At 40.4% G+C, this 24,289-nt stretch overlaps 1 protein-coding gene across 1 annotated transcript; it reads left to right on the top strand.

Moving 5' to 3' along the window:
- The first annotated feature begins 21,043 nt into the window (after positions 1 to 21,043).
- Positions 21,044 to 23,581, top strand: klf17 (Kruppel like factor 17). The gene is made up of 3 exons (XM_072363162.1): positions 21,044 to 21,201; positions 21,330 to 22,437; positions 22,557 to 23,581. The coding sequence occupies exons 1-3, from the start codon at positions 21,136 to 21,138 to the stop codon at positions 22,730 to 22,732; spliced, it is 1,350 nt and encodes a 449-aa protein (XP_072219263.1). The 5' UTR covers positions 21,044 to 21,135; the 3' UTR covers positions 22,733 to 23,581.
- Positions 23,582 to 24,289: the final 708 nt, after the last annotated feature.

Genomic DNA, 24,289 nt, shown 5'->3' on the forward strand with positions numbered 1-24,289 from the left:
GTTCTCTTGCTGGTACACAATCTATCAGGCCAAAAACTAAGATGAATTAATTGGAAACAGGGAAAACATAGGGACTCTCAGATCTGTCCTTTGCACATGATCTATAGGCAAATGCAAAAGCCTCCTTTAACTGATTTCTTAGCCACGTGGTGTTTTTCTCATTTAAAGAACCATGGCTGATTGCTAACTCTGGAATTTTTCTTAGTGGCGACACAGAACAGCATCCAGTGGATCACAAAGAAAAATTGGCTTGTTGTCTGTGGTTAGAATGACGGATTTAAACTTTAAATGCATGTGTAGGCACTAGGTTGCATGTATACATTGTACACTTCTCGTAACTATTGGAATACTGCCATTTGTGCTGAAAGAACTTCTGTGTTGGCACTGTGAAAGCTGCGCTACTTCAGGTGATTATTGTCTTCTACTCACTGTGTGTGGCCACAAAGAAGTTCTTCATTGATCACCAGGTTGAGGTTAAACATGATCAAAAAACATACAATAGGAATAGCCAGAAAATGCATGCAGAAACATCCAGGCAAACCACATTTTTTTCCGCATTTTGAGGATGTAAATGCTGTAAGAATTGATAGGTAGTGAAGATAAGGTGGTGTATGACTACAGGATTGAAACCGTTTGTCAATTGTTCATTGTGCATCTCAGAAAGTCAATGAACTGAGGAAGAAATGAATTAGATCATTCATAAGAGAGTGTGTGTGTGTGTGTGTGTGTGTACACATGGGAACACTTTGTCATAGTCCTGAAAGCTAACTTCACCTGGTCAAACAGTCTGGCTTGCACATAACATCACACACAGTATGTGATGTGTAATTTTCAGGCAACACTTTACGCTACCTCAGTATGTGTTTGACCTTTTCACAGGAAGGACAGGAAAACAACTTTTTTTTAGTTTAGCACTAAATCCATTTTTTTCTAATCTTTTTCATCCCTAGGTTGTTATGGTGCTCATGCATGAGCTGCAACTCAAGCCTTTAATTTGAAATGTATTTTTAGTGTCACGCATTATTAGTATAATTTCTTTATTATCAACATATCAAACGAGGAGAACACAGAAGCAATATGGTGTCTTTTTATGTATCGAGCATCAAAAGTAGCATTCACCCCGAAGCCTTGTCTCTTGCCATGCCACCAATGTGAGTCCAGTGTTCCCACTCCTTTCAGCGCTAGTTTGGTCTTCATCGTGATTCCCCGAGCTATGTCCACCTCTAGATGCAGAATCCAGAAGTCCTATCCCCTTCCTTTGTCCCTATTGCTTCCCTGTGATGGTCCAAAAGACCCTTTCATCAGACATCATTTGCCATCAAAATGACCAACATTTTCTTCAATATCTGCACATGGCAAATATGATGTGGTTACTGGTGTTATTTACTATGAACAAGTAAAAACTGCATTTGTCTCACTTGTCGTGGCGCAGGAATGTATTCTGTGACATTCTCAGTTCCCAAAGCCTTGCGTTACTGTTTATCTTTGTCTCCCTTTATATGTAGTTTTTGTGAATGTGAGCTCCTCCTATCATGCATGAGTGCAAAACTGACACTCACATGTAAGCCAACAGGCTGTATAGGGGTTAAAAATGAACACAACCTACGAGTCAGCTGAAGGAAGGAGAAAAATTTGAAACATGAGTCACGATACTTTTATTGTTAAAAAAACTTTATTTTTCCATGGTAAAAGGCATCCATGGACATGCTTTTAACTTTTAACTGTTTTTTTCCAGTCACGTGGACATAGATTGAACAAAAATACAATCAGAGAAACCTTTTCCCAGTCAACATTTTGCACCTTTGTGAGGTTCCAGCAGGTCGGATAAGGGCTTAGACCAGAAGGCAGATCACGTAGAGAAGGTTGATGCTACCCACTGAGCAGGATGTGGAACCAGCATCAGTATGTTACACAACACAAATGTGCTTCATTGTGTACCCTGTCCTGTACCTTGTCCTGTACCTTGTAAGAATTGTATTGGCATATTGCAATGATTATGTAAGTACAAAATGCATATGAAGGCTGCCAAGAACTTTCTAGAACACCATAAACGGAGCAGATTTATGTAAGTTGATTAAATAAAAACACTTATTGCTGTAATTGTAATATCCCCACCTAACACAGCTGTTGTATGACCCTGTGGTGGCTTTCTTTTTTTTTACCTTAATGGCTGATCAGCTCATTAGGATGTGGGTTTGATTCCTGCTTGGACCAGTTGTTTCACAATGCTGCTTATGGCTGGATTCTGTTTTTCTAATGTGCAAAAATAATAACTTTCCAGTTTATTCTAACCATACAAAAACTCAGGGTCAGAGTCAGGTTTGGACATCCAGGAAACACAACCAGCAGCCAATGGCCAGAGACTATCTTGATGGCAATACTTAAATTATAAACATTATTAATTATAAACACTTTTCATTCTTTTTGAAATTTCAGTGAGCAGGAGATCAAGTGAAAAAAAGAATTTAACAAGATTAATTCACGTACAAACAATTGAGTTAAAATGCTTCAGCTTTGCAATTATAATCCAACAGATCATCACAGTGCGACAGAAACATGAACAAAGGAAGCTGTTGTAGTTTATATTCCAATAAAATGAGCCACTCAATGATCTGTGTGTGTTTGTGTCCATAACCCAGCCTCACCGCAATGCATGTGACAGGAATGTTTGTCCACAAGTGCAAAACACAGTAGTGCCACTTTCCAGAGTTAGAAATTGTGAGATGGCATCGTATCAGTGGGAAGTTGTTTTACATCATCTGGGAACAACCATGAACTTTCCTATCCTAACTGTAACCAGTTTTAAACATGGAATCTCTCATAAAACCATGAATTAACGCCAACTGCCAAACCTCTCCATCAACCTTTTAGGTGTTTTTGTCCAACTCAACAGTGATAAGTTTCCTCATATAGTGACCCAAGTCGATGTGTCGCCTGTAGCATGACGAAAGTGCCTCAGGAAATGAGTAAAGAAACCAACTGAGTTATTATGACTTTACTGTGAAACTGTAACATTCAAAACCTTGGACCAGCATAGCTATTATACGTTCTGCTGTGTTATTGGGTAGGACTGAACAAGAAAGGGATGGGATTGCATCACAGTGACAAAATCTAAGTCATTACATCACTCACCAGAGTGCATGTCTATTTTAATTGACAATCTGACAGTGTGAGCACGTTTTTTTTTTTGTAAAGCTGAGCTGCTTTTTGCAATTTCATAAACCTGAGGTCATATTTACAGAAATACAATCAGCCAAACAAAGAAACTGTACACCAGAGGAATTCTGTCTATTTCTTGGGAATTAAATAACATTGGTTCTGTATTCTGTGGAGATGCTTTGACGAGAAAAGTTGTGCTCCTCTTATTATTCTTTTTTGGACATTTACCAACAACAAAAATTCCCGTGTCACTTGAATGACTTCTGCTCAAAGACAAACATAAGGACACAGAGGAGGTAGAATGCTGCAAACTGCAGTGAATCTGAATAAAGGAGGGAGGGAGGGTGGGTGGCATAGTCTGCACTGTTTTGTTTTATTTCAACATGTTTAAACTGTGTTGAAAGTAATTTGCATGAATCACCCAACCACACATTCTCCCACACATCTCATACATCTGGGAGAGGTGGTGGAACAGGTCTGCAAATTTCCAACTAATGGAAATACAACCAACTGCTACCCATAGCTTGGTGACTGCACCGGTCAACGTCTTCATGGTTGTCGTATATCACCCACCAGGACAACTCGAGCATGACTGTCTCATAATGATCCTTGGTGATATGAATAACCTCCTTGACAGTTCTGACTCTTCAGATTTTCTGACACTCATGCACTTGAGCAACAACTGGTCTGCAGTCCTCCAACTCCCAAAGCTTGCAAAGAGCTAGATCTCACTTTATTCACTTCAGAGTGAGTCTCCTGGGAAGACCCACTGCTTCCACCCTTATGGTTTCCTTCTACCAACCCCTTCTCCTCCCTTGTTGTCTCCACTCTTCCGACCTCCAACACATTCTCCTCTCTTGAGGTTAATGAGGCCACGGAGACCCTCTGCTCTACACTGAGCTCTTGTCTAGATAGTATGTGTCCTCTATCCACCATTGGCTTAATGATACCCTCTGATTGCTTGCTCACCAACCTCAGAGCTGTGGCAAGGAAATAGCACAAATCAAAAGAACCTGCAGATCTAACAAAATTCCTGGCACTACTGTCATCATTCTCATCCAGTGTCACTGATGCAAAAAGGCTTTCAACATTGACAAGATTCACAGTACTACTGACACCCGGAAACTATTTTCCACCTTCAAAACTCTACTCTACCTCCACCACCTGCTAGCAATCTGACAGCAGACACCTTTGCCTCATTTTTTAACTGACAAAGTGGCAGCTATAAGCAAACAGTTTACTGAAACTTGTACCACAAAATTTGCATGCAGAAGTTTCTTCATTCACACCTCTCACTGAGAGCTGTGTGTCTAAACTTCTACTCGTCCTACTTCATACCCGCTGGACCCTGTTCCTACTAATCTATTCCAATCAATAGCTCTTATGGTAACTGCAGCAGTCACGCATGTGATTAATGCTTCACTGACATCGGGTACGTTTCTTACCACATTCAAGCAAGCTCGGGTTACACCACTGCTCAAGAAACCTTCCTTCCCTCCGTCTAATGTGGAGAACTACTGGCAGGTAACATCTCCTCCCATTTCTGTCTAAGTCCATTGAAAGGACGGTCTTTAAGCAGGTCACTGATTACCTCTCACATAACAACCTCCTTGGCCCAAACCAATCTGGGTTTAAAAGTGGCCACTCCACTGAAACAGCTCTGTTGGCTGTGACAGAAGCCTTAAAAGAAGCCAGAGCGACAGCTAAGTTCTCAGTACTTATCCTGCTCGACTTATCGGCTGCATTGGACACTGTCAACCACGGCATCCTTTTGTCCATCCTCTATAGCATGGGCATCACATGGAGAGCACACTCCTGGTTTGAATCATACCTCACTGGTTGGTCATTCAAAGTATCCTGACTTGGTTACACCTCTGCAGCACGCCATCTTGCCACAGGGGTCCCCCAAGATTCAGTACTGGGACTTCTTCTCTTTGCCATATACACCACCTCACTGGGCCAGATCATCAGATCACATGGCTTCACAATACTACTGCGATGTTGACAATACCCAACTCTATCTGTTTTTCCCACCTGACGACCACACAGTCTCAGCACAAATCTCAGACTGTCTTTCTGACATATGGACATGGATGAAAGCCCATCACCTCCAACTAAACTTCTCTAAAACTGAACTGCTTGTCTTCCCAGCCAAACCAACCAAACATCAAGAAAGATCAGGCCATACCTAACCCAACACGCCACCCAGCTCCTGGTGCAGTCTATGGTCATCTCCCACCTTGACTACTACAACACCCTCCTAACTGGTCTCCCAGTCTGTGCTTTAAAACTTCTGCAGATGGTCCAGAATGAGGTGGCGCGTGTTGTCTTCAATCAGCCTAAAAAAGCATGCGTCACTCCTCTGTTCGTTGAGCTCCACTGGCTACCCTTAGCTGCCCGCATCAAATTTAAGTCACTGATGTTAGCCTACAAAGTGCTTAATGGAATGGCTCCCATCTACTTGAATGCACTCGCAAAGGCTTATGTCACGACTCAGTCACTCTGGTCGTCAAAGGATTGTCATCTAGCAGTGCCTGCACCACGCTCAAGACAATCCAGACTCATCATTCCATGATGGTGGAATGACCTACTGAGCGCTACAAGAACAGAACCCTGTCTATTTTCAAGAAACTCTTGAAGACCCAGTTCTTCAGACATCTCTTACCCTAGCACTTAACCTGTACGTCCCTACCCCCTCTGCTGCACTTTCTCTGTCTGTACTTCCCTCTATGCCTGCACTCTATTTCTACACTGTCACCCCTGTCACCTCTGATGGAGCCTGACTGATGGTTTTCCTTCTATGTAGCTTATTGTTAGCTTTGATGTTAGCTGCATAGTTACATCCTCATTTGTAAGTTGCTTATGATAAAAGCGTCTGCCAAAATGCATAAACATCAACATAAAACATCTGTTCCAGGTAGAATTCCCTTCTTGGAAGAAAATCTGAATAGATGACTAAACAAATGAACATATTGTTGGAGAATAAATATGAAGCAAGAACAGAAAATTATGCAGATTTTCTTTGCCTTTTTATTTTTGTCTGTCTCTTAGGGAGATTCTACTGAACATAAAATGTCTGTTACATACAGTAAACACCGTGATAGTACATTTATTTTGCACCACACACAGTCTTATTTCAGAAATATCAACGAAATGTCTCTAAAACTGACGGTTGCTTAAAATACCTTGTACAAATGATGCATAGACGAGCATGTAAGCTTTTGAATATCTGTGCCATCTGCTGTGTGTGTTTGTGTGTCCCTACAGTGATGTGCTTGTGTGTGTGTGTGTGTGCATTTGTGTGCGTGCGTGTGTGTGCGCATCAGCATAACATGTTTACCCAGTGCTTCATCGTTAGTAATAGTATAATTGACTGGCGGTTTTTTCTCTTTATGTGGCTGCAGTGAATGATGCTATCAGTAAACCACTGGCGCCAAACCAATAGAATGGAGTAAAACAAAATAGAATGAAAAAAAAAATTTAAAACGCAGCAACTGAAACTGCTCTCTGGAGCCGGACCGTACATGCCTGCTGCTGCTGGAGCTTTGTGAGAGTCTGAAAGAGAACATCTGTAGTGTAACTTTAGAAACAACTAACCAAGTCCGAGGATAGCGGAGTCATATGTGACACTTCAGGCAAAATCACCATATAACATTAAGCAAAACAATCCTACTTTTACCTAATTAATTATATTGAGGCCGTGACCTATGTCGTGTCAGAGGGAAGTGGAGTGAGTAACTGATTTTTATTTATTTTTTTCACCTTTGTTTGTCTTTTTATATTATCTTGCCAACCTCTTACGTCTCTTTGTGTCTACTGAAGACTCTGAATTGAATTTAGAACTCCTAAAATGTGGAGAAAAAAAAGTCAAATTAGACTCCAGCATACTACAACATAACGAAACATAACATGATTCACTGATGGGATTTATATGATTTTTACTGTACATTTGAGGATGCCACATCAAATGGTACAACGGTGTATAAACCAAAAGCAGCCATAGAACAAGTTTATAGTGAAAAACTGCTATTACTATCATATACAGACCAATAAGGTATTTGCACATCAGACAAAAGGATTCTGCTAAAATCTTGTGTTGTGGTTAATTATGCATCAAGCAAAAAAAATGATGGACATCAAAATGGAGCAATGCCAAAACCCATTTTTAACAAATAATCTTAAGCATTATTAAGAGATTTGTATCATTTTGTACAGAAGGATTTTTTTCATCTGAGTCATCTCGATGCAGCCAAGAGTGCAAACACATCAAAGTGCGGTGTAATTATCCAGAGACACCCAGAACATACTGATTCAAGGAAGAATGAGTGCAGCCAAAACAATTATGTCTGTCAAAGCAGATACAGGATTAAAAAGAGTAATCACTCTGCAGTTTACTTCATAGTGATTGGGTACGCTTTCAAAATATCGTTAGCACATAAAGCTGTTACATAACCATGAACTTACCAACCAATGTGAGGGAAAAGGATAAAAGTCAGTTCATCAGCTGCTTTGTCCTCACCTCAGTCATAAATTTGTGATATTGATGTCATAATTATGCCAACTAGCCACAAGTAAGTCAATTTTTGGTTGCATGCAGTGTGTTAAGAGTGTAAGAGGTATTTTTTCAACTCTTAAGTTAAATTTCAGAATGTGAAATCAATGTGAGCACATAAGACACTAAATATTCACCTTGGGTCACATTTGCAGAAGTATAAAATGAATTGCTTTGTCAGTTGTTGACAGCTGAACTCATCAGAAATGGGGGGTAAATCTGGACATTTGAACCATCCAAACCACTCTAAGCCATTTCACTCTCTGTCACACTTTCACTTAGTGATGCATTTTTCTCCTCCTCCCTAAATTTAACCTTGGCCTGTGTTGTTTTCCATTTCAATATGAGGCTGCATGCAGGACAGACTTTGATAAATGCTGTTTTTTTTCTCCTTCTTATAGGCTTATGCAGTCATGTAAAAAGAACAAATATCCTCTTTCAAAACGAAGATTTTACATATCAGGACACCATTTTTTCAAAAAAGTGATGTTTCTTACCAGATTTTAAAGCTATGTAGAAATGACCTCTGGTGAACAACAACACATGACATGTTACACTGTGACATTATTTATTCGAAAAAAGAAAAAAATCCAAGAAACTAAGCCAATTTGTGAAAAACTAAATCCACCTGTACGTCTACTATAGGAAGTAAGAGGGTAAGTAGGAAGGTCGTTTTCACGATCATCAGCCTGTGTGATCACCTCTGCAAAAGCAGTAGTTTTGGCACTTTGCTGTTCTGGAGCAATAAGGTGAAACAAATGGTGACTCCTCATCTTTTTTTAAACCAAAAGTAGGGAGCAAAATCTTTCTTTTTCTGCTCAATGCAGTCATTGATGTCCATGTGGGTGAAATATCTGGTATTCTCTCCGAAATCTTGTTACCTTAACAGAATATTAAGTTCTGTGAGGCAGTTTCAAAATTTTCTTTGCCCACAGATTTGTCTTTTCAAATGGACAAAGACAAAATGACTATTTGTTTTAAAACAACAACTCGAGGCAGAGATCAGGAGAATAAAAGAGAAAAACAAATATGAGGCGTGTGAAAGTAAAAGAGCTGAAGAAAAGGAGACACAAAACTGGAGCTTGTGCTACCGTATAGCAAGACGAGCATTTCTTGAAGAAGTAGGTTTGTCTAAATGTCGTTTCCACTAATCTGCAGTGGACAGACTGGACAGTATAGAGGGCAAGGTGAGATAGCGCCTTCTCTAACGGAAATACCAGAGGCCAGAGTCTGATAAGAGATGCGAGGAACTGTCCAGTCCTCTGTGTATGCGATAGGGAGGAGGTGATAACACAGATCAGCTCGCAGGATTCTTAGAAAACACGACAGACAATCATGTGCTGAGAAGTTGAAGCCCTTCTCACCAACAGAATCTTCAATCAATCATTGTTTTCTGAGCTCTGTGGCATGTCGTTTACTATCAAACGAAACTCATCATAATTACGCGATGACCTATTGCGATCATTCTAAATTTAGAAAAGAAAAAAGCTAATAAAAGACATTGCTGAGCTGGAATTGGTTGTGAAATATCCAGAAATCAAAGAATGAATGAAGAAGTTTACAAACAAAAGGGGATTCTTAGAGATAAAAATCATGAATATACAAGAAATAACACAGGAACAAGGAAAATTATGAAATAGCTGACATTTGAGTCATAGATTTATAAGAAACAAAACCAAATGAGATCACGCTGTGTCGATTTTCTCTTTGTGTAAGTTTGTTTTTAATACTCTGCATGTTGAGAGAAAGGTTCGAGACAGGCTTGGTCAAACAACAGTTATCTCAAGTGGACCCCATTAGCCCCCCAAATGTGACAGGAGAGTGGAGGCAGGTAGTTAAGCAAAGTAAGTGAGCACATATGATGACAAATTAGTGGGGAGAAAGCTTGTCAGCCTGATTTGAAAAGCCCAAAGATGAATGTATGGGAGCTAAGCCCTGTGCAAAACACCCAAAGACCACCTGGTGGTTTTCGGAGACGTTTAAACAGGTAGAAAGGAATTAGCCTGTCAGTGCCGTACTCTGTTGAAAATTACACTATTAACTATGTATAATGACAAATTAAGACCATAAACACGAGCTTTTCTGAGAAAAACAAACAGATAAATGAGCTAAGTGGCCCAAAGATGAGTCCACACAGTCAGTCTCCTTTTCATTGAGCAGCTACATGGCTTTCTCTTCATGACAGTGCAGATAAAAATCTTAGGAGATATTCTGTTTTTAAGACCTATCCTGTGCAGCATTTATTGCATCAAATTCAAGCTCTCATGTTGTGTAAATTTTAAAGGGAAGATTAGGCACAAATGTTTCTTTAAGGACCAAGGTGTCCTTCACATGAGATTCTTGTCAAAATGATTTTCTCTCTGTTGCCGTCTGCATTCATTGAATTTTTTCATTGCGCATATTTTCCTCATTGTGTGTCATATTGATGGCACTTTGAGTCACTCTGGTCAAACTGTTGTCTTCAAATTTCTTCCTTTTTTTTTGTCAAACATCTTTCTGTCCTGATTTGTATGCTGCCAAAATGATTTCTGCTGGCAATTTTTTTCATCTGTTATGATGCGTATCCATGCCAATTGCAAAGTTGTTTGTATGTGGGAGAAGCTGATTGAGCCTTCCAAAGCCCAAGTAATGCCTGCAATAAGACCCCAAGTACAGACAAGTTGAAGAAGAGACATTTAGGATGTAGGGCAGGAACAAAACAGAGAGAAAGGAGGAGGAAGTTTGAGCCGTTTCTTTCCCTGATCATCATGGAAAATGTAAGATCACTGGAAGACAAAATGGCCAAGCTTGGGGTCTGGGCCTGGACGCGGGCTGCAGGAACAGCTCTTACACCTACCTGCTCAGCTTTCAGACTACATGGGCAGACAGAGACTGAATACAGAGAATATAACGGATATTATAGTAACAGATGAAGGTGCTTGTTAACAACATATAGTGTATTGCTGGACATGTTACTTTAAAGGAGAGACTCTGCTTCCCAGATATTTAACTGTTGGCTCTGAGTTCATGTCAGTGCCGTCTACCAGAGGAGTTAAGCGATGTTATGTGACCAACGCTGTGGGTGACAGCTCAGCCAAGTTGTTGCTAAGCTACGGAGCTACAGAGAACAACTTCCCAGTTTATTCAAGGTGATCTCGGAAGTATTCAGCCACACCTCTCTCTGCTACTATTCGACTTTAAAAAAAGTTAGTCAACTGACTTTCAATTCATTTAAATCTTTTTTTATTCCATTTCTACTAGTTTTTCTTCAATAATTAATACCACAGCAATGTAATTCCACTTTCGTAATAAATAAAATGATTGTTGAATTGATTCCTCGTGTGTACCCTTGAGTAAAACACCATGGATGTTTTTTTCAGAAGGGACTGTTGGAAAGCACGTGCCATTCCATTTGTAGCGCACTGACACATCAGGCACAAGAGAAGCACACAGGCTTTTGGAGGGGAAATACCAAACAGAGGGAAGGAAACTGGGAAAGAAAGCACAAATAGTTAATTAAATAGACACTGAGGCTCTGAGCCAGCAGCAGGTCCTGTTCTTCTTGTTGTAATTGCTGCCTCCTTCTTTTTTGCCATATATAATATGCAGACTCAAGTACAGACATGTTCCTAATAAAAGGAAAACCCTGGGAGAAATGATTAAATGTGCATGCTCTCGTCCAGGACTCACTGACTGAATTTGCAAGAATGGTGGTGCCACAAAAGTCCAAAGCCTTCACAACAAAATATCACAAGCAAAGGACTTTTTAAAAAACTTCTTAAAACAATATTTAACTACGATCTTTTAAAGAGAAATCTCAATGTCATTGTACTTTCAAGTGTTATTCAGGTTTTTTATTTTATTTGGGTTGTGTGGAGTTCTTATGAGTTCTCTTATGGTTTGACTACTTCTGCTTGGCTGGCGGTAAAAAGTACATGGTTAGGATTGGAATTAATACACACGGTTAGGTTCACATGTTGAGAAAAAATGCTTAGGGTTCGAAACGTAGACATTGTCAATACAACGTTTTATGCTCATTGGTCGTTGTTCCCGACACATCGTCTCACAGTTTCTAGGCTGTGAAACTACTATGTATTAGAGAGTGAACAACCATTTACATTTTACAAGTTCTTGTAGGACAGTAACTTGCTAATTTGGCAACACTGTGTCTTTTGCTTTTGCAGTGTGGCAAGAATGTCAGGCAGTGCATGAAAATCCAGATTTGTGTGTGTGATTGCACGTGTTCTCAGTTGGGTCTTTGCCTGGAGAAGTTAACATGGTGTTCTTTCCCTCTTTGAAGGAGGCCCTGCGGCTGTTCAGGTCTTTAATCTCATAATGGCTTCAATAACAGCAACCTTATCTTTGTGACAGCTATTTCAAAGGCCTGGCAGATTTAATGTACTGTACACCACGATGCACACTGACAGCCCAGAACAGACACCAGGGAATAAGTTCTGAATGCTTTCCCTCACAAGAAGGAAAAAGGGGCAGAGGAAATGAGACTGGAAACTGGTACTTTGGAAAAATATGGATCTGGAAGTCGCAAAACACTCTGATCAACAGAATTAGTAAAACCGTATTTTGTTACTGAGAGTGCAAAGAATGGTATTATATATATATATATATAATATATATATTCAAAGCAAGTGAATCTATCTTGTAAAAGATTTCGAGATGAAGCTTACTCGTGTCTGTGGCCACTGTTAGTATGTGTTTGTATATGATATATTATAATATATATATATATATGTATATTAAACTGAATCTTAGGAGAGATGAATTTGCTATATATTGATGGCCTTAATAGGTTTGGGTTTAATTTAAAGGAAATGTACACAATCTCACATGCATGAAACTAAAGATTTTGCAAGACATGGTTTTTATTTCCATCTGCCAGATAGTGCCACCATGTTAACAGATGTACACGTTCGAGGTTCAAATCTGTTTAATGAGGATGCATGCGTGTGCATAAGTGAGCACATGCATGCATTTTTAAGTTTCGTGACAAATATTCACACCCCCCCAAGCCTCTTGAAAACTGAACTTATGAGTATAACTTCTGAGAAATTCTGCTTTTGGCCATGCCTGAACCTGTTCACGCGTGTGAAGGCCCAGAAAAATGCTGTCCAACTCACTGGAATGCTTTATTCAGGCTGTGAACCGCACCAGTAAAACAATTCATTCATGTCGCTGCTGCTTGGACATGGATTAAAAAGACTTGGTAAACCAAACAAGCGTTTTTTTGTTGTTTTTTTGTCAAAACTGCAGCACTTGAATGAAGAATTTGTCCATCTCTCTTGACCACCTAATTCACTCCTCACCCCTCCTCCATGAACGAAGAGGCTCCCAGCCCGGTCCCATTCAATCATCCCGCTCAGCTCCCCTTTGTCTCTGCTGTGGGGGGGGGGGGATTGGAGAGTGTAATTGGCCATGCCTGCTCAGGTGAAAGCAGACCTCTTGTCTGGGGACACAAAACCGTCTCTCTGTGTTTGTCTGCAGTGCCGCAAGGTCAAAAGGACATGCCGTGTTGGGGGACTCACACACACACACAAACACACACATGCCCCTTCATCCTTCAGCCTCCACCAATTGCTGCAGCTACCTGGGAAAAATAATTATTTGCTCTTGTTCCTGTCTTCTGGTTTTCGTAGGACTCAGATGTCAGGTCTGAGAGGGATGAAAGACAGATGAAGGTTTGTGCCACCCTCTCACTTCTATGTCAGATTCATTTTGCCTCTTTTCTAAAAGGTTTTTATTAGCAGTAATTTATGTCTTTCTTTGTTATTTTGAAAAAAAAAACAAAAAAACAAAACAAGGTTTGCTAGTGCAGCTTTGCCTTCAACAACATCTTCCCATGACGTGTCCATTGTTGCTACACCTCTGCCATCACAGTGTCTCTGAGAAGCTATCACCTGTTATTTTTCATACTCATCTTAGTCATGAAGCATTACGGTAAAATCACTTTGATTGTGATGATTAAGCCCATTGCTTGTAAGTATGTCATAGAAAAAAAAATTGACATTCCAGCATAATCAGTTAGGAGGATGTTGATGAATAAACGTTGAGCCACCATTCTCCATCAAACTTGCCATCTAACCAAAACCCTAAATTAAAAACAAATCATGACATCTCAAATGTGGTCTCCAAAACATGCCCATATGTCATTTGTTCATACAGGCAAACGGTCAATATTTACATTAAAAGAATATCCACTAGCAACCTATCAGGTTGCTAATCTTTTTAAAACAATGGAAAAGTAGCTGGGAGTCACAAATATCAATGCAGTCAGCATTTAAACAACCAGCAAGCACACATTTAGCTTACAACATCTGGTGATTCAACTGAATCTGGAGATTTGGTTTCAGTTGAACCACTGCCTATTTCTGATGAGTCAACACAGTTACTCTGAGTTGATTATATCAGATACCAAACGTTTCCTTTTCAGGTGATGATACTTTGTAATATTATGAAGATCACATCGTATGGATTTGGCTTTAGATAACAAGTAAAATTTTAACAATAATTGACCTTTTATGTGAGATGACCATTGTAACTCTAAAGTCCTCCGTGCCATTATTTGAATTCTTTCCCAACATGTAAATACAGGAATTATAGATTCCCAAAAAAAAACGCATCATAGCTCATCCACCGGTGTTAATGAGTGTGTGTACAAAAGAACCTGATCTCACAGATATATTTGAAATAAGCTCAACCTTTAACATGTGCCTTATGTGGTGGTGGCATGTAATGTGTTAAAATGATATGCCGGTGCGACGGAAACTGCCGTAGTTAGCAGATTTGTTGTGGAGGACACACCACTGCAGTTGTAATGGTGGACACGCTGTTGATCAACTCGGAGTATAAAGACTTTGAAAACACGCATATCAGGGAAGGAGAAGATGGTGATGGAGCAGATTTAATGCTAAACGTTCAATCCAGTGACTCAAGCTTGGGTATGCTGGGAAGTAATCCTGTTTCGATGAAGCAGGTATTCTTTAGCCTATTTGAATTATAACAGCAGAAAAAAAGTTAATTTAGTTTTTTCATGTTGTTACTTTAATTATTGTGTTGTTTTACTTTGGTTTAATCTAATAAAACAAAAGTTTTTAAGCATCAAAAACGTCAGAGTTCGGTTAAAAGAAAAGAGAAGAAAACAATCTAGCTCAAAAATGTATGTCCAAGGGTGTTCAAACACTGTTATTTGATTACAGGCCTCACTGTGTGTTTTTTGTTCAATTCCCATTCAACACAGATCAGATTGAATATTTCAGAGTTGTAACTACGAGTGTTTTGCATGTGGCTTTCATGTGAACGCTCCAGACATATGCACTAGATACCTCTTTGCATTCATCATTTGTATCAACAACAAAAACAACAAAATGTAATGTTTTGTAAGACCATTAGGGAAATCAGATTGAGACGCACTGACAATTGTGAAATGGAAGCTATCACAGCTGATTTGTGGATTTAACATTTAACTGTAGAGGACTCCAAACATCCATCCATCCATCCATTTTCTATACCGTCAATCCGTCGGTCGGGTAGCGGGTGGGCTGGAGCCTATCCCAGCAGTCATCGGGCGAAAGGCGGGGGACTCCAAACATTTGTCCAACCAAACAGAAAAAAATAATTCAGAGCGGCAGGAAAAGCTTGATGGCTAGCTTTTGCACTGCAGGCGTGCATAGTTGCAAAAAGCTTCATGGAGTCCGATTTGATTCCCTCCCTCACTCATGTTGCATAGCCGCATATTGGATATATATCTGATTTAGGAACACATGCTGAAGTGATACACAATAAATGAATTGACGGTCAGAGTTCTATGCGAACGCAGCCCTGAAAAAAAAAAATCTGATATGAGTCAAAACAAATTTGGATATGAGTCACATTATCCAGGTAATGTTAATCTAGCCTTATCCTCAGTCAAAGTGGTGGACCAACAGTACCATTGACAGGTGTAGCTTATGACAACAAACACAGAATAGGTCATTTCTTATCAAAATTCTGCAACAATAAACCTCAGAAAAATTCCTGCAGGGACAAAACTGTCTCCTTATAGATTTATGGTCAGCATGGGTGGCCCCACTGACACACAAACTCAGCACCTTCCCATGAGACACCGCACTGACACTGAATACACTGTGTTGTACTCGATACATCACCCTTTGGCCTCTCGCTCACCCAAATCGTGCACTGACAGAAGGCAAAGACACGAGATGTTTCAGAAAACAATACGTCATTTGACATCCATCACCTATATTTGAATTTCTCTTGATTGCTATGCTTTTGACTTTCTTAAGGTTGAATAGGCTGGATGAATCAATGTCAGTGAAATTAAAGGCTTGCGACCCTGATATGATCTATGTACTTGGCTTACAGTGTTCCCCACGCATCAAGTACCGAGATGTTTGCTCTCACAGTGACATAAGAGTTTGCTCTTATTTTGATCTGAGGACAAAACCTGCAGCAAGACATGATTATGTAAGCCGATACGCTCGTATGCAAAAATGAGCACCATTATATGTCAAATGATTACTAAAAATATCACACATTATATGTTTTCTTTATGCATTTTACAAAAGCACAACAATGGATATGATTTTACCCCTTTGTAATGCAACGGGGTAAAGTATCGGGGAAGTAACATTCACTGAAAGGTGAGCTAATTGGGGCAGCCAAAGTGGCTGAGGAGCTATCACTTATTGCCCATGAGCACAAGGATTGTTTCTTAACAGATCATATATGAAGATATTATGCAGCACGGCAACTCTATACAGTCTCTGTTTTGCACGTCACATTTCTTAACATTATTCCCTCCTTAATGACTCATCAATTGATCACTATCTCTGCCACACAGTCGGAGTACTAACAGCGTCAGGTCCCTGTGGGTTTTTTTTACCGGGCCTCTTGTGTTTCCTACAAACATTTTGCTATGCTTTGGAGCATTCTTTTTAATTGTTTCCTCCTTATATTTTGGTGGTTGAAAGGCAGTTTTTTTTTTGGGGGGGGGGGGTTCTGTAACAGCACACAGCCCAGGCAAACATATGGAAGTGCGCACTCACTCACACACACACACAGAAAAATATCCTAACAGGTGGAAAATTTAAATAGCCCCTGAGGTACTCAGAGAGTTGGTAGCAGTCAGTGGGTTTAGACCCTCAGCTGCTGCAGTCCAACACAAAGCTGTGAAGCTGAAACTGAGAGCAGCAAAACCAGTTTTCCAAGTTCACTTGCATAAAGTGCTAGAATAAAGATCAGGTTCAAATAACAACAGCTCAAATTTAAGTTGGTAATTTTGTTATTCCGGCCCAGACCCTCTTAAAACAGACAAACAAACAAACTTATTTTAGATTTAGTGTGCTGACTGTATGATTAGAGGTTGTTTTGGGTTTTTTTCTCACAAATTCACAAACAAGTATATGTGTTGATAAGATAATAGTGAAGAAAATGTACAAATGGTTATAGTTTTTGCAGTGGATCATCGTACGATTGAACCTCCTAATTACAATTGATCCTGCTCACACTAAATATTTGTAATTCAGCCAACAGTCTGGCAAACACTGCTCGTGTGTTTCACCCTGATCTCATTAGGCCAACAGCTCGCTGCTAATGGCTTCATTAGTGCTGAATGCTACTAAACCATTTAACCACCATGAGCTTGAATAAACCTTTTAACACCATCGATAGCTAAACGCTATAGCAGGGTAATCATCTTTTGTTTGACAGGAGTGACTTCATTAGCATATGGGATCATGCTGACTCCTGCATGTGATTTAATTTAAACTTGTTGCTTTTTGCACATTTTAGATATCTCTGTTCTTTCCCAGATTTAAAATACATCTCAATAAGCATTAATCCATTGAACCAACTACTTTTTCTAAGCTCAAAGTGAGACTATTTGACCCAGCAAGGCATTTAACTCTGACCTCATCTGGAAAGACAGAATTAAAGATCAGACAGGCTTGTGGGCTGATGCTATCACTGTTCTTCTTTCCCATCATTCTCCTTGTTTTTTTTCTTATTTCCTCTCTTTCCCACCTCCTGTTGTTATCTTTCTGGAAGGTAACTAGCCTGTCTCCTTGCCGTCGTCCGCGTTCCTTTTTTTGCTCTCTAATCACTTTGTTGCTTTTTCATGTCATGCACGGCAGCATATTTATCCAAGATTAGAACTGGGTTTCCCCTCTCTTTCTGGGTCAGGGAGAATAATTGCTGTTGGTGTTTGTGTTTGTCTGCGTGTGTCCCCATATTCTGCCAAGTAGATTGTTCTTGACTGTTCTGAGAAGGGCTAATATTTAAACAGGAACACACATTAAAGGAAAGAAAGGAAACTATTCTTAAAACTTGAACGAATGTGTAGGTTTCAAAGTGAGAGAAGGACTCATCTGAATAGAGGAAGCAAGTTTCACCAGGCCCATATTGCTGGTGTATGATGATACCTGATATTAACATGAAAGCAAATATCCTAAGCTCTCTGTCTGATATATCCCCACAGCTATGTTAGATTAACTCAAGTACTAGCCCTTTAATAACACCTGTGTGCTCTAAATCTGCGCCGTTCCGTTACTCTAAACTATTAAGAGTGGTTTGATGTAGGGTTTTTATATCATTCAGCCAGCATTTCCTGTGTTTAAAAGACTTTTTTTTATTTTTAGCACTTTTCTGCCAACTCCAACATTTTCTTTTAGCTAGCTAAAAGTTTCAACAGTTATGAATTACACAAAAACATTTCCGTTGTCCCTCAAGTTAACCAAAGCTACTTATCGTCATTTCTAGATAAATTACAAAAAGTTGTTTCTGAATGACCTTTGTTTGAAGCATTTATCCATTAAACTAATTAATTTCAACATGTAGCACGCTAATGTAATTATATGCTAATTTTTCTGTTTTGGCCAAAAAAAGTTTTTGGCCGAAGACTTTTGCTGAATAAAGAAAAGGCAATAATCAGGTATTTTTACAATATGGTCTATTCACTCCAAGAAACAAATGTGAGGCTTTTAATTACAGACGCAAACAACTGTAGATAAAACGGCTGGTTTTTCTATGTTTGCTTAGTTAACATTTCAGTGTGTCCAGGTTGAGATGCTTTGGTTCTTTCTGTCTGCTCCACTGTAATCTTAAGTAATTGTGTTTAGCAAACACTTCAGCTGGAAGACTTCCTTCTGTTTAGGAAAAGACAAAAGAGAAACCTGAGCCCAAGGTGATTCTTTATCTGTGTCTGTCCCTCTATTCTCTGCTAGTTGGTTTTTACATGAGCTTAGTTTGATAAGGCCTTTGATGAGACAAGATTGATGATGGTTGTCTGTGCAGGGTAGCTAATGTAAGGTTTTTGTGAGTTAACTTTTTGATGTTCCTACATTAGATTTCATTGTTTTGTTGAAATCAAAATTGTGCATTGTGTTGGTTTTTTTTTTCAGACCTAATCTTAACCAGTTAATGTTGTTGCCTAAATCCAACCAGGAAGGGATCAGTGTTTTAGTAAAGTATTGTTGTATTATCAACTGAATGCATGTTGGTATTGCTCTCACACCACACAGAGGCCCATGGTTGAAAGTGCAGCACTGAGATGCTCCATACCGACCGCTTTCCTTCCACTTAAGAAGACTTTGTTGCTTGAGAATGATGGCTGCTCTGATGTGGAAACACTCATATGAGTGGTATTTCCCTTCTGCTGCTTGTATTATCAGTTCATTAAAGGCTGCTGTTATGAGCCACATAGAGGGATAAAAACCAGCTGCTTATGACTGTTTCAGTGGAGAATTGATTTAAACAGAGCATCGGTAACGGGCATGAAACTGTGGATTCTTCCACACAAGTCTGCAATAAAAATGACTTGACAGTGAACACAAAGTTTTCTGCTTTATCACGGGGCATAGTCTGCACAAAAGGCCAAGAGTACATCTGCATCCGTCTTAGTGTTTGAGGGTGACTGCAGAGTGAAAGTACAGGAAGCAAGTGTGAAGTTTTTCCTCAGGAAACAGAGTCCATTTCCACTTGGCTTGTGGGCTGAACCGGAATTCGTTTTACGTAAGCAGAGCAGGTCAAAAATAACGGCGTATAAAGGCAGAGAGCTGCTGGACGCTGCCTTTCACAACACCTGCAGCGGCAGAGGGAGATGGAGCCAGAGCAGTGCGTGCATGATATTGTTTGGCTTTATTGCACTTTGTGGGATTTACTGTGAAAATCTAACCAAACTGATCGAATCAATGATATATTTGGTTGGGTAAATGTGTCAGTTTTATGTTAAGCTGTGACAATGTTGCTTAAAAACTGTTCATTTGTAGTAAAGTTGAGCTTTACCAACGTCCGTAACAAGGGATGAGAGAGTTTTAAGATTTAGGTTGATACTGTTGGATATGACCACTTTTAAACCAACTCATTAAAGAATTGAAGTGATACCAGCATTCCCACATTTCAAACCACAGGCCTCAATTTACAAATTAAGCATGATGTGTTGAATTGAATTAATTAAAAAATACTTTTATTTGGTCAGCGTAAATTTAGCTGTTGGAACATGATACTCTTATTCTATATAGGGAAATATAGGGTTATGGGCTTGCTATAGGCTTGCTATAGGCCATATTAGTACAAGGCTGTGAAACTGTTATTTTATATTTGATAAAGTTTTATAGTCTTCAGCTGCCTTCTATCTGTTTCTCACTATCGACTCTCATCCACCTGTACACTTCCATATGAATAACTGCAGGGTACATTAGCATTTGTTGGGGGGAGTCATTAAGAAACGTGTCTTTTGTTTACTCCCGGACTAACAAGTTATCTCGATGGGCCTGAGTGACCGCTTCACACCTTTGTGTTTGTGCTGAACATGCAGGCATGATTTCGGGTCGAAGTGACGATGCGTTTTGTGTTCGGAGTGGCTCAGACGAAACTGTGGGAGACATTTAAATTGTTAAATGCGGTCCTTTTTCTGGAGAAAAGTCATTTCACTGGGACTGTGGATGGTCCGCTGTGGCGACGACCCACTCCTGTCAAAAGCATTCATATTAATGAAAGTTTTCCCCTCAAGCTGACGGACACCTTTGACATATGAATTATGTTTGAAATGATAGTTTCGCGCATTCTTAAGTAAATTTGTTTCTCAATTCACTCAATGCACCTCAAATTTACCTGCTTAAGGCGCTTTTTCTTTCTTTCTTTCTTTCTTTCTTTCTTTCTTTCTTTCTTTCTTTCTTTCGTACTTTTTTTCCCTTTCACGGTCAGCCGTGGGAGGTGCGGTTGTGCGTGTGCGAGGCCACACCTCCCTGTCTCTGTAAAATAGCTATAAAAGACTCCGTCAACAATGTTGATGATCACATCCTGAATCCTGGAAGGCAGTTCAACTGTCAGCGTTACCAAACAGAAACTCTATGGACTCAGAGAACATCGTCATTTCGGGTTTGGAGTTTTAGGTATTTGTTTTTTGTTTTTCCCCCCCAACAGAAACTGTCAGCATGGCCATGGTTGAATCAATGATGCCTTCCTTAATATCGTTTACGAGTGGAAAAGCGGTGGATAATGTAAGTACAGGATCGATTTGAAAGTTGTGCTTTTCTGTTTTTTTTTTTAATGCAGTCGTCATTCTTGATTAGTTTAGTTTTTCGTTTGTTTTTCTAATATTACGTTTTCAATTCGCGCTCTTCTACAGCTGCTCAAGATGGATGAGTGTGCACGTAGCGGCGCAACAGGTGGCGCAGACAACCCGCATATCGAAGTGGAGTTCAACATCGTTCAGTCTTCTGCGTTACACCCCAAAGAAGAAGACGAGCTGGGGAAATTTCTGGACCTCGAGTTCATTTTGTCAAACACTATCGGCACTGATGTCAGCCACGGCAACGGGAGCGTGTCACCGTCTCAGCAGCAGCAGCAGCAGCAGTGCTCATACTCTCTGCCAGAGTCCCCTGAAAGCTGTAGCGGCGGTTCTGTGCCAGATTGCAGCGAACACCCTTCGTCTCACATGGCCGCGCAGGGCTACCATGGCACCGTGAACTTTACTGACTCGAGCCCTGTGCGCAGCCTGATGGAGGAGCTTCTCACACCTGAGATAAGTTACCCGGGGGAAAGCTCACCGGGCAGGGGGAGAGACGGCTGCGAGTACACCGAACTGCGAGCTTTAAATCCAGTCACACTTTCATCAGCTCCTGCTCATCCACAAGTGGCCACATCTCCATCCCCGCATGGTTACAAGATTAAAACCGAGCCAGGGGTCATGTCTTGTATGATGGCTGCTGGAGGTGGGAACTTTATGGAGCACGTTTATGAGAAACAGCAAATGCGCACAGCAGCTTTTACGCACCGCCAGACTACAGCTCCAGGTGCGTTGCAGAGGTTCGGTGCGCATCCAGTTCAACAGACGGCGCCTCAGAGACCCACAGACTGCCATTTGGCACAAATGAACTCAACCATGAACCCCCATCATCATCGCAACCAGCACCACCTGCCAAACCAGTACATGAACGCGCCATATCAAACGCAATACGCGCAGTTTCCAGGACAGTACAGCATGCGCAGAGAGCCAGTACACGTTCACCAGCAGCAACATCCAGCTTCCATGCAGGGGATGATGCTCACTCCTCCCTCGTCTCCGTCCCTGCTGGACTTTTACGCGCACGATGAGGCGGGGTGCGTCAAGCAGAAGCGAGGCCGCAGGACGTGGACCAGAAAACGCGCCGCTACGCACAACTGCGAGTTCCCCGGCTGTGGGAAAACGTACACCAAGAGCTCTCATCTTAAAGCGCACATGAGGACGCACACAGGTGAGAACATTTCCGCTACTGGTGTCTTTTTAAATGGCGGCCGTGACCTACAGTGATGCTACTCTAATGTGTGATTCATGCCACCGAAATAACAGTAAATGATCTTGTTTGTATCTCAGGTGAAAAGCCCTACCACTGCAACTGGGAAGGCTGCGGCTGGAAGTTTGCCAGATCGGACGAGCTGACTCGGCACTTCAGAAAGCACACCGGACACAGACCTTTTCAGTGTCACCTCTGTGAACGCGCCTTCTCCCGCTCGGACCACCTGGCTCTCCACATGAAGAGGCACATGTAGACCTCTGGACTCTTCAATCTGTCCATGGTGGGATAGCAGTCAGCATCCCTGAAGATGCACGAGTTGGGCTCCCTCACTCCCGGACTGTTCCAGTTGATTGTAACAAAGCATTCCGATAGGGGCCTCAGTATTTACTTTGTCAGGTAATACAGATGGGAAACCGTAGTGATGTTTTGAGATTTTCCAGAAGTGCCTCATATACCACTATGCTAAGTGTCTCAGATAGTTTTTGTATATATCTGTGCATACATGAAAAACACTGGCTAAGTTATAGTAGTTTAATATTTAAGACATTTCCTAACCCCGTCTTTATAACTTATTGTCAGTGAGTGCCTTAATAAGACGGCTTATTTCCTCACTGTGGGCAGGACCCATAATTTGTACATAAGGAAAGTGTATTTTTCTATTGTTTACAACTCCTTTATCTTTGAGACTATATAGATCATGTCATGGTTGTTTAAACAATTTGCTTTTACTCGATTTTAAAGGCTGTTCAAGGCTATAGAATACACAGCAGATGCTACAGTTTTGCGAGGCGATGTGGACATCTCAGACTTTTTATTTGGCTTTGGTTTGTTTGAGCAATGCCAAGAACTTCAGGTACTAAAGTAGCCCACTCTGACTTCACTCGGTTTCTATGTACAGCTTTTCTGTAGGATTACAGGGGCAAACATTAATTTTGTTGTGGAGAGATTGTTTTTAAGAATGAAGAAATTTACTGTAACCGGTGGTTCTACAGCTATACTTGAAAATCAATTGTAAGCTTACATGTATCATTCTCCTGGAATGCAAAATATTTTATATACGTTCAAGGGCTCAAAAATAAAAATAAAAAACTTTTACAGTTAACGTGCTGTTTTCATTCTTGTTTCCCACTTGCAGAAGTGGTTTAACTGTAGATCTGCATGCAGATGTTACTGGTGTTTATTCTATTCCATTTTATTAATTTTTTTTATTTTAGCATTGCAAACCCTGTCTAGCTTTTAACACGTGTTCAGATATTATTTATACTTCAATTCCAGCTGAAGGCCATCTGTCATCACACCCTTCTCCAAATACAATAAAACCTAGATGTTTGGACATGCTTGACATCACTATTTATGAAGGGCTGCCCCCTAGTGTCCATTTATGTATCGACCTTTTCGTCTGATCACAAAAGTGAGACGAGTGTCTGTGTTCCCATCATCCCAAAAGCTGGATACAAGAAGCAATGTACAAAAACAGGAAACGACAGATTATTGAGTTAGAGCAAATCCAAACTACCCAAAAAAAACGCATGACCGTCTCTCACTTGGGGTCTTCACCAAAAATGTTGTGAAAAGGTTGGACTGGATCATCAAGTTATCAAATGCAAAAGCTTCAACAACACAGCCCAAAGCCAGCAGTTACAGAACAAACACGTTTGCCCTGGAATTATTGGTAGCTCACTGAGTAAAATATATGTACTCTTTGTTTTTTAAAAAAAAGCTAAAACGTTGTATTCTGTCAAAATGTATATTTACAAGAATATCTTGACTAAGTCAGGCGACTGTATGGTTATTATATTCATTTGATCAT

The sequence above is a fragment of the Leuresthes tenuis genome, unplaced genomic scaffold (assembly GCF_036924035.1).
Source record: "Leuresthes tenuis unplaced genomic scaffold, fLeuTen1.0.hap1 SCAF_14, whole genome shotgun sequence".
Lineage (NCBI taxonomy): Eukaryota > Metazoa > Chordata > Actinopteri > Atheriniformes > Atherinopsidae > Leuresthes > Leuresthes tenuis.

Coding starts and splice junctions, on each gene's coding strand:
- klf17 (XM_072363162.1), top strand. CDS start 21,136: ATGGCCATGGTTGAATCAATGATGCCTTCCTTAATATCGTTTACGAGT. Junction 21,202..21,329: donor GTGGAAAAGCGGTGGATAAT/GTAAGTACAGGA, acceptor GCTCTTCTACAG/CTGCTCAAGATGGATGAGTG. Junction 22,438..22,556: donor GCACATGAGGACGCACACAG/GTGAGAACATTT, acceptor TTTGTATCTCAG/GTGAAAAGCCCTACCACTGC.